This window comes from Cyclopterus lumpus, chromosome 8 (assembly GCF_009769545.1).
Source record: "Cyclopterus lumpus isolate fCycLum1 chromosome 8, fCycLum1.pri, whole genome shotgun sequence".
Lineage (NCBI taxonomy): Eukaryota > Metazoa > Chordata > Actinopteri > Perciformes > Cyclopteridae > Cyclopterus > Cyclopterus lumpus.
Window position 1 is genome coordinate 5,658,089 of NC_046973.1, and position 16,527 is coordinate 5,674,615.

Here is a 16,527-nt window from a genome sequence, read left to right on the forward strand (position 1 = left end):
CATCTGTAGTGTACAGAATTGTTACACTACTGGACCCGAACATTGTTTTTGAAGGACTAAAAAGAAACTTTAAAGCAGACGGGCCTGAAAGTCACGTCTCTCAAATTGTGTGAGATCTCCATCAAAGGCTTTGCTTCCTAATGTGTCCTGAACCGGCTGCAGCCCAGTTCATGTCTCCTGCACTTGGTGCTCTGACTGTCGATGTAGACTGATGGGAGAACTTACTCAACTGTGTTAGAGCGCCCTCTAGTGGACATTTAATCACATGCACTTCTAATTAATGACCAATTTACTTTACACGTCTGTAAAATAAACTAAATCAATATTGTATAAAGCATACATAGGCAAGAAAAAGAACAATTATAACTATCTATTATGCAGCACATTGGCTAGTGCAAACTAAACACTGATGGCAAATGACATGCACACAATATTAATATTGAAAAAATACCATATAGAAACATTGTGGTCCACATTTATTATTAATTGTTTTTCCAAAATGCACAACCAGAAGAGGAGAAACACAGTCTAGAATTGTACATAAACCTTCATAAAAGATCAACTAAAGAGCTGTGCGATCACATAAAGTAGGCGTGAGCTTAAACATTCTAAATGTATAAAAAGATAGGTACTTAAATTAAAAAAAATTATAACGTTTATAAAAATTCAACTGCTCAAAAGTGAATATGAAAATTGTGAAAAAGTCTTTAAAAAGTAATATAAATTTTGACATCAATAACCTTTGCCCTTTTGTTTCGAGGAATTAGATTGTAGGCATAATAACTAGCAGTTTATATTGACATATATTATTTTGATATTCACATCTTATACGGCACATCCTTTGAAGACCCCGATCAGACACTTTCTGGTTCCCTGACATATCTCACCAGCATGACCACAGAGGTGGCTACACAAGCGCTTTCAGTCCTTTCTCGACAAAGTCTTGTTAAATCTTAAAAGCACAGAATATTACAAACACAGATACACTCTAATCTTTCCTTCCTACCATCCCAAATACCTTCACGTATAAAAATACAAACAGCACAGTCCCGTAGCCTTCAGAGAACATCGTTGCCCTCTTACTTCCGTCACACTGATGGCCGACCTGTGTTAATATCAATACCACAATGTACAGTGTCACAGAGCTGATAGGTGAGATATGTCTCTGGGTTTATTTGGGGAAATGTAATTGGCATAGAAAATAAATTGTTTTCCTCTGGTTTAAAAAGGTGAAATAAGTGAACCATTGCTCGGGAAATTTAAAAAATTCGATCCTTGAAGGTGAATTAAGTCAAAATTTGAAAAAAATCCATATAAAAAAATACTCTAGACTTAGTAAATCTTATTGATATATTGTTGAAGTTAGATTTTTGTAGCACCAACGCTACTTGATGCAAGGACACTTATCCATGAGAGGGATGGCTTTTGTTATTCCAAATGACTGTGATGGTCATACACATAATGATGGGACTGTGTAAGAGCTGTTGTGCACATTACAATGAAAACACATCGCTCTATAAAGCAACTAAATATGAGATTCACATGGAGTAAAACTAAAAAGTGTATTATAATGAAACTCAGTGAACAGTTTTGAATTGTAAGTGACGCTGAAAACAGTGCCGATAACTGGATCACTGCATGACTGGACTGGTGTCTAAACAGCCGCTCGATGTTCAGTTTTTAAAATTGTACCACACAAGAAATCCATGTTTTCAACCACCACTGGGATAAAAAAAAAAAAAAAAGACCACAGTGTACAAAAAGAAACAGATAACAATCGTGAAAGCTGTAGTAATTATCTGCACGTTATAATGCATTTAAATTATGGAGGGTGAAAACAAACGCACGCACACAAACTCATTGCTTGTCGTAGTTTCATAGATGAAAAATAATAAAATCACACTGTAGAATGAGTAGTTACTGTGGACTGGCTGCGGGAGGCGCTATTTGGTTTCACCGGCAGGAGGAGAGGAACCCAAGAGAGGAGACTTTGGTAACACCTGAAAATTAAAAAAGAAAAGAAACATGGTATTATTGGTGAAAACTTAGATGTCATACTTACAGTCTATCCTTAGATGGGACCAAGTATACTACTAATACCTGACTGTACAGAGGTGAAGGTTGTATTGCATGCTCTAGGAAAATCCAGCTGTATGTTTGAATTGAAATTTAAAGAGTTCAGATATGTCTACACTTGTATATCGTTTGGTATCAAATTCTTTTTCCAGGAGTTTTATCTTCAATCTGCTTCATCTGCCTATTCTTCAGTTTGTGACTTTCTTCATAAAACTTCCTAACACAAATCAGTCAATATATTCTTCCTCTATGGCAGATTTCTCCCTATATGACTGTTGAATGTTGGTGTAAAATGGTTACTCTAAAAAGAAGGCCCTTTAATAACAGTAAGTGTGTGTTCGGTGTTCATCAAAGGACTCACGGGGGAAGGAGGCTTTGCAAAGTTGAGGTGAGCATACAGAAGCACTGCAATGTCGTTCTGGCTGGCCTCCAGGGCGATGGACAGAGCAGTGCTGCCGTCCTGAAAGGAACGAGGGGATGATGGTGACACGGTTCTGGGCAAGTTTTGTTAATAAAAAAACAATAAAGAGAAATAATAAGGAAATAAATGCTTACATTGTCAGTGAGAGTCGCGTCACAGCCCGGCACAGAAAGCAGCTGACGCACGATGTCCACGTGACCGTGTTCGCACGCACACATGAGTGCAGTGGAGCCGTCGTCATCCCGGATGTTGACCTGTGCCCCGCAGGACAGCAGCGCCCGCACCATGTCCCCTCGGCCGTGGCTGACCGCCAGCATCAGCGCCGTCTGGCCAGCCTACAAACACACGTTTTAAATCTTTTTAACTCATCTTCAACACGTAGAACTACATTTCACAACCATTTGTTTTCATGATGCATCTGGTGACTGAAACTCTGCAGTTGTTATCAGACACATTAGTGAGGAGAGTACTGAAAAGAACATGTAAGTCACATGGGTTTGGTTGTTTGTGGAGGTGCCGTAAAACCTCATGAACACTAGAGGGCGCACCTGGCTGGCCTTGGCGTTGACGTCCCCTGTGCGCAGCAGCTGCAGGACTGTTTGAAGGTCAGTGTCGGAGTGGAAGGCGGCCAGAGCCGTCAGCATGATGGCCGTGTAGCCCGCCTTGTTCTGCTTGTCAGCATTACACAGGCCTGTCCGGTAAATAGGGCAATCAGTAAGACAGGTGCTACAACAGCAGCACAAACAGTGACAGGCATGTATGACGTGTTGGAGACGGCAGTGTTGAAGGCTGAGTGAGGACATTTTCTTATATGATTTTAAATGTTAATGTCCTTAACATATGGCCATTTAGAGGCCCATCATCAGCCACATTTACACAATAAAAAAAAAAAATCACCCTTACGTAATCTTGTCTCGCCCAAAATCACACATACACACACGCTCATCGACACTTACCAGTTTCCAGCAGCAGTTTCACCACGGGGAAGTTGGAGTGGGAGACGGTGTAGTGAAGCGCTGTGTTCCCGTTGCCGTCCGCCATGTTGATCACAAACTCCAGCAGCTGAGGGGAGACTCCGGCGAAGGTGTTCATATAGGCCTTGACGACAGCCGTGTCCGCCGCTTTGTGACAGGACACGCGCAGCCACTCCTGCAGCACGGTGGTGTAGGCTGCCCTCTGAGGTCAGACACAATGAGGACGGTTTGAGACACTCGACAGACAGAAAGCACAGATCACAGGCTCACAGAAAAGAGTTTGTTGGAAACCATCATCAAATAATTTGGAGAAACACACAGTAAATGTGTTGTATGCAGCACAGCAAACCCTTTAAAGGGTTATGTATCCTAGACTAATTCAAACATTTAGCAATCTTATATTGAAAGAAACCTATAACCTCTAAATCCTTCAGGACAGAGTTCATGATGTTTTATAAATGAGTGAACATTTGAAATACTCACTGCTCCTTGTTGGCTGAAGGCGTTGGGTTCCCCCAGGGCTTTCTGCAGGGCATGAAGAGTTGACATCAGGCTTTCACTCAGGTCCAGTCTGAGACAGATGAGGAGACAACATCAGTCACTGATGCTTCTATCATTACATCATCATTCTGTCTGTTCACCACATGTGTACGTTCACCTGACTTGCTTGGCTGATGCTGTGGCCGTGTCGTTCGTGAAATTTTCAGCTGCTGGCTTCGGCTCGGATCGGCCGGAGAGGACGGTCGTCTCCGACTGGACGGTGACTTGCCGAGTGGTAATCTCAGTGGTTTTAGTGGCATGCGGCGATGACGAACAGGCGGCCGAGCTTTGTTCAGGAGTGGATTCAGTGCTTGATGATGTGGAGGTGATCTCGTGGGTGACCGTGTGCTTTTCCGATGGCCGGCCGACAGTCTCGTTAGCGGCAGCTTCGTTTGCCGGACTTGGAGAGGAGTCGGAGGCAGTGTCTGTTGCTGGTGACTGGGGGGCTTTGTCTGGCAGTTTTGAGTCGGACTGATTCAGACTCTGCTGCGAGTCTGGAACGACGGCTGGTGGCTTGACGGCAATCTGTTGAGGTACGATGTTGCTTTCTGGAGGCTGGGAAGCCTTGCTGTGGGTTGTTTGCTGATGCTGCTGGGCCGCTGACTCTGGCAGTTTCTCTCTGGCTTCATGATATTCACTGGAGTCGCTCCCCTCATCCGAGCTCTCACTGCTGCTATCGTCTGATGATGTGGACTCGTAGCTGCAAGTCAAGAATATGTTTCACTGTCAAACAGCTCCAACACGTTTTTTTTGCAACTGACACCATTATTGCTTTGGCTAAGTACACTGGTGCAGTGGGTGAACATGATGGATGCCTACCCTCCATTGACTCCAATGAACTGGAGGTTCTTCTTTGTGGAGGGAGATCCTGGTTCACCTTCTGCTTTCCGCTTCATAATGGACCTCAGTGAAGACTGGGGAGATGAGGCTGGAAAATGTTACATGATGTTGTTAGAACAAAGGTCAAGGGTCAAGGGGTGTTTTGACCAGGCTATAGTCCTGTTACCTGTCTTTGGGCCTTCTTTTGACTGGACAGCATCTGGGGATGTTTGCGCGCTGGTGTCTTCTTCTTTTGAATGCAACAAACTGATCTGATTACTCGATGTGCCAACAGCAACGGCAGGATTAGCTACCGGCACTGAAGTGGACAACTCGCTCCTTAGGACATCGCGCACCTGCTTGGAGCTGACTGCAATCGGCAACTCAACTGGAGCATCTGTGAGACAGAAATAAGACTTCAACTTTTCAGCCTTAATTAATCAAACATCTTATGGAGAAATACAATAAGAAGAAAAGTAAGACATTATTACTTTACTGGTTACTTGTGTACAATCCAATGGCAATGCAATACATCTTATTTTATAATCTCTAAATGTTAGTGTCGGAGACCTTCAGCTTGTCCTCTGTGGTGACCCTCCACGACTCCGCCAGCTGGCTGAAGGGAGGGAGAGTGGCAGATCTCCGCTCGGAGCAGTGTGCCCACCTCCACCACAGTGGGCTGCTCGAGTGTGTACACCTGGATTCCCACAGTCCTCTGTTCCTTCTGTTGGGGCCGCTGTGTGAAGCTCACCAGAGTGTGCAGGCTGCAGCCTTGTGGCTCCTGCCAACCGACGCTGGTAGCCATGACTGGATGCTCTGCCTGAGGGGCCTTCTGGACCGCTGCATCCTGCTGCTGCGCATCCTTGAGCTCCTGCACAGTCCTCTTTAGCTGGCCCTCAAGCTGACCCACTTGATTCCTCAGAGCCACCGTCTCTGGCAGCAGCCCCAGATCCTCCTCCCGAACCCCGACTCCCACATGACGACTGCCCCTCAAGTCCTCTGGTCCCACCCCGATGGTGCGCACTTCCCGCTTTCCATCTGGTCGCGCTCCACCAACAATCACCGTGTCCTCAATCTCACACCCTGAATCCTGAAGCTTGGAGCCGTCGAGTGCGGTGGGAGACAGGGGCTTGCTGCTGCTCTTCGCTCCAGTTATCACCTCTTCTTCAGGGATGTCGATGTAGAGCTCGCCCCGGGGACGACTTCGATTGAAACTCAGACTATGACCCAGGAACTTCTGGCTCTTCAGCTGGACGCTGAGCTGCCGTTTCTCCTCCTGCAGCACAGACATTTTGACCTGCAGCACAGGGATGGTCTTCACCTGCTCCTCTAGCTCCCTGATCTTCCTTAGGGCCTTGGCCATCTGCTCCCTGACGTGCTGCAGGTGGGCTGGAGTCGGGGTCACCGGCGTGGACATGCCAGAACTCATTGGGGTGAAGGATCCGCCTCCACCATAGGCTCGGTTGAAGCTGTGCGCACTGCTGAGCGAGGTGTTAGAGCCGACTACGCTGCTGTGCATGCTGCCCAGGTTGCCCAGGTTGGAGAATCTCCGCCCCTCTTTCTCCTCCTCCAGCTTCCGGCGTGCATCCAACAGGGTCTTCTCCACCCGGGCGGTGCTGAAGCTGGGCCTCTGCGTCGTGTGGTAGCCTGGGGCGCAGTAGGAGAAGGAGGAGTGTCGGCTATCCATGCTGGTGTTGGAGCACAGGGACTCTGTGGAGGTCCACCAGGAGCCGGTGTAGCCGTAGCCACGGGGCAGGGAGCCATAGCGTGGCCGGCGTTGGATGGGTACCTTCTTGATCGTGTTTCCCTTCTCTATGTCGTTAACATATTTGAGGAAGTCCAGGTCCAGACGGTAGCCATAGGGGGTCTCCACTGAGTAGGGCGCCTCCTGTTCTTTGCCGTGCAGCGAGGGGGGGGCAGGCGGGTTGAGTTTCCCTGAGGGGGAAGGAAATAAACTTTAAACAAACGGAAATCTGCATCTAATCTTGGGCTCAGACTTTAGATAATAACATTAACTTTGGGCTACTGTGTACTTATATATGTACTCTAAAACAATCAGCAAATTAGGCACAGAGTGGAATTGCACAGTTACTATAATCTGACTTTATAAGTGTCTACTTTACTGCTTTACTTGGACGTTGTCTGACAGTTTAAATCTTAAATGAATAAGTAATAATCTCAATATAACTTCATTATCGTGTAGTGAAATATTAGTAAAAGTAAATAGAAGCTGCACCTGGGAAGCCGGGGTCCATATGCAGCACCTGAGCCATAATGAGCTTGTGGCTGCTTTTCAAACAGTCACCCACCAACTCTGACCTGAAGAGAGATAGACAGGTGTTGAATTTATAAAAGAGTACACAATATGGAACAACAACACTTCCATTCAGAGATATTTAATACATACGTTTTAGTTCATAGACCTTCATCAGGTTCCTTTGACAGACAATAGGAGTACATCAATTATTTTATTACTATTTGATTCTTGTATTTTGGGTTTCTACCAGAACATGCTTTTTATTTTTATCATACTGTCTTGCCTGTCTGAATATACCTGTATTCACCCAAATGCTCAGTTTTAGCACCTGTATCTTTAAGCCCCGCCCCTCCCGATGAAGCCCAGTCTGCTCTGATTGGCTTGCAAGGAAAATATACTAATCAATCTGCAGGGAGCCACATCTGAATGGCTTGTTGAATCACATGTTTTCTGACCTAGGCAGCCCCCAAAAGACTGACTGGGTTGTGTTCTGTCCCAGTTTGGGTTGGCATGGGAACTCCAGATACTCAATATGCACGAGCACTGGAAAAGTGAATATTTAATGAGATGTCTCACTTAAAAAAAAAAGAACAAGAGATGCTTTTCCTGCAGAAATAACAGCACGGGAGGTAAAACAATCACACATGTTCTGTGTATGCCCAACAGAACCCTGGCAGTGTTTATGTCTTATGAACACTTTGACTTGTCATAGCAGGAAAAGCACAGGTGTGAGTCACACTACCTCTGTGCTTTTCCTACTGTGACAAGTGAAAATGTTTACCATAAAAAGGCATAAGGACTATATAGAATTGAGTACTCCAATAAATATGCTTTGCATTCTGGCATCAATTCTTTTTCTAACCGCATTTTTCTTTGTGCGCGATGTTCAGAAGTGTTTCTTTAACTATATCACCCCTCCTGCCTCCCTTTCTAATTTTATCCGTTCATTTTTGAGAGCACAGCGGGTCACAGTCGATCGTGTGTTTGTTTCTGTTCTGAGCGTTCAGAGAAGAGGAGTTACAGGGGAAAGTTTCCTGGCAGCTAAATCCAAGACGTTTGAGACTGCCAGTTACAACCTTATTAGGAATCAGCGGTGCGCGCTAACTTCGCCTCTCAATTCAGGGTTTACAGATACTCTTTCCCTCTCTCTTTCTCCCCCTCACTTTCTCCACATCTTCCCCTCCTGCGTCTTCTCTTCTTTGACTTCTAGTTGTGTTTCTCTCCCCCCTCCCTCTCCCCCCCCCTCTCTCCACACATCAGCTGACACTCAGGAGGTTTTCAGCTGGTCACCATCTCCTCCATTCACCCGCTCAGAACATCGACACAAAAAGCATTGCTGAGAACTCAAATACATTATTCACATTAGAGGTGATGCTTTTTGACTTTTTAATAAACAAAAGATGATGCTCTTTTTGTCCCACAGAGAACGACAAAGTGTCAGCAATGCCATAGAGCCCACAATGCCACAATGCCTGTGAGTTTGTGTCTGCTTGGAAAAGATTAACTTTCTAGGTCATCGCTTTGTTTGAATTGAGGATGTAATGTTTAAGCCACTCGAAGCATTACCCAGCTGAACACCCTGACACTGCTTTAGACTTTAAGGGGCTCTGATCATAGGTTTGGACTAGAAACCTCCACTTAGTCTCTCTCGTGCTACCTCGTGACCCTCGTCAGTGCTCGCTCGTTTGTGAAAAGTAGGCCGCTTGGAAACACTGACTGAACTGACTTGGTATTTTTGAAGTCCTGCAGTCAGTTTAATGTCCTGGTGCGAGTCTCCTTATCAGTGCCCCTTCATCACCCTCTTTTACCAAGATTACAGCACACACTGTGAGGCATGGAAACACTGTGTGCATGCACGTACAGAACCATTTTATCATTGAATTTAAAGTCCTTGGAAAAGATTACACTGTTAACTTTATAGGACACTGACACTAAGCCTAACTAACTACTGTATATGTTTTGCTTTTAGAGGAATTCATCAGATGTCCTACATATCCACTTTAAGGCTTACTTACATTACATTTTGTAGAGAAAACAATTAAATGGGGAGCACTGCATGGAACCAAAAGTTACGTTATGTTAAGAAAATAAGAATTAAAGGCCTCTGAGGCGAGACAGTGTTTATCTCCAGCATGGCATGAAAGCGTTAGATTGATGACATGCTGCATGTTGTACAGCGCGGTCTGGGAATGCCTACATGGGTGAGAAAGTGAGAACAGGACAGAGAGAAGGGGAGTGGCTGGGAGTAAACGAGTGTGTGTGTGTGTGTGTGTGTGTGCGTGTGTGTGTGTGTGTGCAAGAGGGTGGAAGACGGCGCTGACAGGGGATAGTTGATGAGATATAATTAGACAACCAAAAATCCCGGACCAGTAGACGAGACAAAAACTGCTTCAAAATGTCTCTCTCCTTGTTGCTTCTCCGGGTGCCGTTCGGCCCCCAAAACGTCTCCCCCCCACCCACCCCGGCACCGGGCCTCCACATCTGCTTCTCCAACAGCGGCTCGTTGGGTGTTTCAGATGTGCGAGCATGTGTGGCTGGGTTGGAGCGCTTGACCTTCCTTCCTCCCTCTCTCTCGGCTCTCAAACAGAGTTCCTTTGAGATGACATCTGAACAGAAACCAGTGTGCGCCCTTCCCCAGTGTCACACTGCCATTCTTCAGGCGACTCTCCCTGGCCAGCTTCATCCAGGACCCCCCCCCCCACCACACACACACACATACACACACACACATACAGCCGCCAACCACACTAACGGAAGTTCTACTCCCTCCCTCCCTGCTATTAAGATTAAGATAAGATGCAGGTCACCCAGCACAAATCACACATCTGCCGTATGTCCTGTAAGATGTAATGATAATAACTGCATTATACTGGAGTGTAGCGAAACATCAGCTACTGTAAAACGTTCATTTTTGCACAATCATGCAGTATGCTTGATTTACAGCATGTGTATATATTCTTGTGCCTTTAGTGTACCAGTGGATTGAGACCACCCTGAAAAGTAATTTAAGAAGCCAGGCGTCATTTTGAGGTCAACTCTCTCAAGATTATCAAACTCATTGCTTCCATTCATTGAGTCACCTTATTATTATTGCCAATACAAAGGATTAGACCTCAGTATTGCTAAGTCTGAAATACCACTCTTCCCACCACCCAGAGAAGATCTTTTTTTCCACTGCCTTCACGACTCTGTGAGCCTTTTGGTGATTACTATTCTGCTCCAGCTTGGGAATGGTTTGTGAATTAGGAAAAGAAGGAAGAGGGATTTATTTTCCGCTTCATACCAGCTGGTTTGAAACGAGGACGGGATCTCTCCTCCCCAGGCTCCTTGCTCTCCCTTCCTTCTCGTGCACTCTTACAGTCAGCACCTGTGGGAAACCAGAATAAAAAGGAAACTTTAACTTTGGCAGTCACGGCTTTTGATAGTAGCAGTTTGTAGCCAAGAAATAGTTACCAGAAGACGTGAGTTCGTCAAACAACATTTCAAAAAAGGTGTGTAGCTTTGTTGAACCGGACAGGTTACAAAAGAGTGGCCATCGAAAGACTATAAACACATTCCAGAAGTTTTGACTTATGCCGGATGTGGACAATGTACCCCCATCACATTTTTGCATATTGCAGCCTGGATGCGGCCTGATCCATGTGTAGCCGCTCTCCCAACACTCTCCTCCCCCCCCCCATTCCTCTCTCCAATGCAAGGCTCTCTAATCAATTCAAGGCCGGGAGCCTCCCTGCATTGTGATTGGGCAATGTGTTCTGTTTTCTTGCCTCTGTGACTCACACCCCCCAAAATCCACAGGCACAGACACCCTCCAGTATTTTGTGGGAACAGATCACCTGGACGCCAGACTGATTTCATGAGCCTTATAACGCGTTGCCCACACAACACAGACTTGAGGCTAGCGCTGTAACCTCTGCATGCATGGCGATCAGATAAGCTGCATGACTGCGTGTCTGCTGATTCTCATGCATTCTGCTCCGGCAACTGTCAGGCTGCTGTGTAAGAGTGGTCAACTCTTTGTCGGGGAGGGTGGCAGGGGGGTAGGCAGCCTAAAAAACATAGATGGGTGACCATTGCATAATTTCATAACAAGACGCGTTGTTGTCCAGCGCTTCATATTGTTGTCATGCGAATACCGCCGAGGGTGGAGGGGCAGGGGGAGAAACCGACCTTTTAGACTGGAACGACAAGCCAAATCACAAAGAGCCATTCATTCAGCCCCTAGTTCCACAGCTGGTTCTAATAGAAAGTAAGGAGGGGCATCTCAGAGAGAGAGAGAGAGAGAGAGAAAAAGAGAGAGAGGGTGTGTGTATGAGCAAACTTGCCTCAAAACAAACAAACAAACAGTGTATGAAGTGCCGTTATGGACCCACACACTGACAGAGACGGGAACTATACGAGGACTGAGTGACTGATATCTAGGAGGTGGCCCCAGGTTCCAAAAATGTCCGCCAATCTGTGCAGCTAATTGTGTAAGACACAATATTATGAATCCCGACCCGATTATAGAATCTTGTACAATCGATGCCAAAAGCTGCTTTCAAGGGAAAGGATTAAAGCAAGAGAACCGAGTGGTTGGCAAATACTTGTGTAAGACGAATACCAAACGTTACAGGAGACAACTTGAACTCCCATCGACTCCCACGCAGCACCGATGAAAACACTGTGCGGGGCCCGAAGACTCCCACAGATTGACAAACACAGCTGTAGCTTTTAAATAGATTTATTAAGGGCAGGCTGATATGAAAGCCAAGTGATTTAGCTGCTTTTAATCATGTCTGTCTTCTTGATGATGAATCTGACAGTAGCAACGTTTTGACAACAGCTCTCAGATGATCCCTGCTCTGCCGGTGCATGCGCCCCCCCTCTTCATACCAAGCTAATTGATGTGGCCAAACTGAGACGATATCTGGCAATAGTTTGAAGTCGGACGCAGAAAGGGTTACAGGAAAAGGGAGCTCCATCTTTCTATTCCCAAAGGGTCCCGAAACAACCCAGTCACTTCCTCCCAGCCCAGGAGAAAGAGTAACAAGGGGAGGAGAGCGTAGAACGGGAAAGAAAGAGAAAAAGGGGTAAGTCAGGAGTGCAGTGTGTGAGGGAGGAGGGTGGGAGAGAAAGAATGGGTATGTGAGGAAAGAAAAGGCAAAACTGCAGGGAGGAGGGGGAAAGAAATGCTGCTGAGAGTTTGAGATGGAAAGTTCTCGAATGAGAAGACCATGACTCCGGCAGAATGAATCACTGCTGCTGACACCAGGATGAAGCCTGCTGCTGTTGACGCAGGAGCAACAGAACCGTCCCATAGGCGGCTCACAATGAGTTTATATAGTTTAAAAGGACCTTTCCTCATAATCTTAAAGGGCTCCGCCTTGAAGATTACCATCATTTGTGCATTCCTCCCCTAAAAATAGGCCGACAATAGAGAATCCCTATGAGAAGCTGCACTTTGTCTAACCAAATGAAGCTGATTGTTGCTCAGAGGTTTTCCCCCCACAGAGTAACAGGCCGCAAAGACGTCAATATAGACATGAAGAGTTCTAAATGTTACGTATAGGAGACGCGGTTGTTGATCTATCTACTGAGACGTCTTTGTCCTCCTCTTCACTCTGCAGCACAGATGGCTTCATTCAACCGAAAGGGTTCGGCATGAATAATAAATCGGAAAAAATAATTACAACAAATCTCTGCCCTTAACGAGCTACAGAACGCCGAATGTGAAAGCAACAACAGTCGTTCGTCACCAAGCGAAATGTGGCTGAACGGTGTACGTCACTGATCGACAGACAGGGGCCTTCAGCACGTGTAACGAGGCCAGATGATCTCATATCAACATGGCAACGCAGTGTGTTCCTGTGCCACTGGCGGACATGTGGTTTTTGACTAATTTGGGCCTAAAACTCAGGACAGTGAAATCATAATCCAGTGGGACGTCCCCGTCCAGAATTCTCTGCGCTTTAGCTGAAAGCCCTGTTTTTAACATTAAGGAGTGGTGGTATGGAGGAGCAGACGGCGCTGGGCTGAGGAGTCTGGCTCGAGTCCGACCAAGAGGAGGGGCCGACCGGCTCCCATTACTCCTGGAACAGGAGCAGAGTGAACACCCGCCAGTCTGCTATTGGTCATTGTGCTGACCTCCAACAGGAAACTGAACAAGGGTGGGGCTGAGCGACAAGGAGCGGCAGCGGGAAAGAAGACAAAAAAAGAAAAAAGGCCGAAGATTTGGGAGAAAATTCCTACGCCGTTGTGGAGGTGGGGATTAAGAATGATGCCGAACAGAGGTGCCAGAGCTCTGCGCTGTTTTGAGGAGAACTGTGGGGTCTGGAGGGGAGTAAGACGAAGTCCAGATGGCAATAAGACGGGCGGTGGGGAGCCCGACAGAGCAGAGCCGGGGTCAAAGCTCAGGTCATCGTGTGTTGTGGCACCGAGCAGCGCAGAGGAAGTAACCTTACTGCAGCGACGCTGGATTTAAGTGGTTCCCTCTCAAGGTTCTAATCAATTACTTCCTGATTCAGTGAGAGCTGTTGATCTAAAGACTGCGGACATAACGACAATAAAACAGGCCAAGAAAACATCCACAACGCTGACGACTCCAACACGTGTGTGTGAGATTTACTGGACAGAAAAGCACATCTTGCTTTTACTGAGTGATTAATGTATTGCAGGAGATCCAGTGAGATTATTTAGGCCGATAATCACAGTCCCTAGTACCACAAAAGCCAGATTAGACCATATGTTCACTAAAAACGTCTCTGCACTGGCTGCTCCAATCAAAGTTAAGTAGGAGCATTAACCCTCTCCGTCTTGACCAAATCAGACTGATGGTACTTCTGCAATACTTGACTGTATTTTAATCCCTAACTTTAAACTAATCAATAATACGACTAAAAACTTTGGGTTTGATCATCACAGAAAAAGGTAGGGGCTGCTTTGCGGGTGGAAAACATGAAAAATGGCAGACCGTTTATAGGTTTCTGATTGGGCGAGGAGGAGAAAATAAAATATCACAATATTTTAAACCAATTACTTCTACAGCAATGCCAACACTTGTGTCATATTACCATATTATCTAAGATGATATTTATGTATCATACCAAAACATCAATATAATATTGATATATTGCCCAGCCCTGGTTACTGATAATCTTGTTCTGTTATAAATGGTATATGTGCAGATACAATAAGTAGTAAAACACAAGTTGCCTGCATGTGTATACACTGAAAAGTCCTGTTAACAACATTTTAGATCTTTAAATCGTTAACTGGATCTACTTCAGAGATGGAAAGGATCATTAATACTGTGTATTGTTTAAACAGAACAGTTCATCCATCATGCAGTAAAACTGTCCAGCGTTGCTTATCAGTGGTTGAACTTATAGACAGTGACAGACCATCTCACCAGGTTTCAGGGTGTAATTTCATTAAGATCACTAAACCATTTAAATGCCCGGCGTGTGGCCCAGTGTGCAAATGGGGTTTATAACCCTGCATTCCTCGACTGCACCCCTGGGTCCAAAAGCTGTAATGAGACAATCACATTCCAGCACGGTGAAGAAAAAAAAAAAAGAAAAGAAAAAAAACTTCTGAAGGAAACTCCAGCTGCACACAAACGTGACCAGAGAATCCCAAACTGCGGTGTGAGGAACTCCCATGGGGTCTCTGATGGGTTTCCAGGGGGACCCCAGTTTGTTTTCACCATTATTACAGTCGCACTCACTATATCTCCAAACAATAAGGACATATTCAGTTGCCTGTTTATTATTAGGTACACCTGGCTACTACTAAGCCCTGCAGAAAACTAAATATTAGAATAAATATTGGACCCACAGACCGTGTGACGCCATTAACGACGCCACAGAACCGGCCCGAGTGCCATGCAGCTGTCCGCTGATAGGTGATTTAATACGGCCAGCAGCCCATTACAGCCGCAGGACACTGGTGTATTGTGTGTATGATGCACTGTGACAGGCTGATGACTACACCCCCACATCCTGCCAACTGTGGCATGTCCCTAATCATCACAACATCTGACGTGTTGGTGACTCAGGGTCGTGTACCACACATATCATGAGACCGCCTGACACATGAAGTCCATTAATAAACAAACAATCCTCCATATTAATACAAAACCAGTTATATTTTCAGAGGAAACATCTTGAGACCCTTTTTAGTTCATCCGTTTGGAGCCTCCATAGCTTATGAAAAGCACACGTGGATAAATGGAGTTTTGAATTGGTGTACCCAGCTGACATAACTCCATCAGCCCGCATCCATCTTCAGAGGAGAGGCTCGGTGACCACTGACTGGTTGCAGGCGGCGAGACGAGCAAATTTGAGGGCAAGAAGAGGCAACGAAAGAAAGCGGACTAACATCTGGAAGTCATGATGAAAACTCGCAGAATGCACTGACCCACCCTCTCCCCTGAGTCTTCACTGAGCTTTTCATTTAAACCAATACATCATTATAAAAAGGGTTACGTTGCAGCAGATCATGTGTAAGGCACGAGGGGGAAAAGTTTAATAAAGGAGGGCAAACAGAAACAAACACACACAAATGTGTTGCTCGTTCGTAAGTGTGTGTGCGTGTGTGTTTGTGCGTGCGTGCGTGTGTGTGTGTGTTGGGGGGGGGGGGCAATGCAACCTACAGTATACTACTACTGTACGCTCGCTGCAACATTGATCGATTAATAGATGCACACACACACAAGTTGAGGTCGCGTGGCAAAAACAAAATGACACAGGCGGAGCGTGGAGAATGTAAATGCTACTATAGAAAATACACAGCTAAATTGATATCATATTTATTACACCTCAATAAATATCGCCGCAAACTCACATTTTCTCTTTCACAGATTCACTTATACACCACTATCATTATTATGAATATAATATTCTAGAGATTGGATTTAACGTTAACGGCGCTTCTCGCCGCCGCGCGGAGCCCCCAATGATGCTCCCGAAACAAAACAAAGACACCGACCATGAGACTCAGTTTAACGGTAAAGAAATACTCGTGGGAAATTATTCAACATAATTATTCTTGAAGAGCAGGGTAGTAATATATGTATGACCGAAGCTGGCGGGGTTTTTTTTTGGGGGGGGGGGGGGGGGGGGGGGACCCGTTACTTCGGAGAGAGGGAGGACCGACGCTTCACAAAAGAAGTCTCTAGAGGCGCCTCGTCTGCAGCTCTTTGACACCGCGGTCTGACAAAGAGACACCGGGACCGTTCGCACGTTATTCTCGGTTCTTACCTGCCCTCTGGATATCCTTTCATCCGCCTCGGCCCAGGAGGAGCGCTCACTGACAGACAAAAACACCGCAGCCAAGATGCTCCGAGCCCCCGCCTCCTCCTCTTCGCCCCTCCCCTCCTCCCCTCCTCTTAAAGGGCCAGCGACCACGAGGCCAATCAGGGCGCTCACACATCGTGCAGGGGGGCTCCAACCCTCTGT

The 16,527-nt window shown here is 46.0% G+C and overlaps 1 protein-coding gene across 1 annotated transcript; it reads right to left on the reverse strand.

Moving 5' to 3' along the window:
• Nucleotides 1–459: 459 nt before the first annotated feature.
• On the reverse strand, nucleotides 460–16,438 carry kank2 (KN motif and ankyrin repeat domains 2). Its single transcript, XM_034539964.1, has 13 exons — nucleotides 16,330–16,438; nucleotides 10,371–10,454; nucleotides 7,067–7,149; nucleotides 5,401–6,765; nucleotides 5,018–5,227; nucleotides 4,831–4,939; nucleotides 4,130–4,711; nucleotides 3,955–4,042; nucleotides 3,454–3,673; nucleotides 3,046–3,188; nucleotides 2,632–2,832; nucleotides 2,438–2,536; nucleotides 460–2,000 (listed from the first exon to the last, which is right to left on the reverse strand). Exons 3-13 carry the CDS (start codon nucleotides 7,101–7,103, stop codon nucleotides 1,944–1,946), a joined length of 3,111 nt encoding a protein of 1,036 aa, XP_034395855.1. The 5' UTR covers nucleotides 7,104–7,149; nucleotides 10,371–10,454; nucleotides 16,330–16,438; the 3' UTR covers nucleotides 460–1,943.
• Nucleotides 16,439–16,527: the final 89 nt, after the last annotated feature.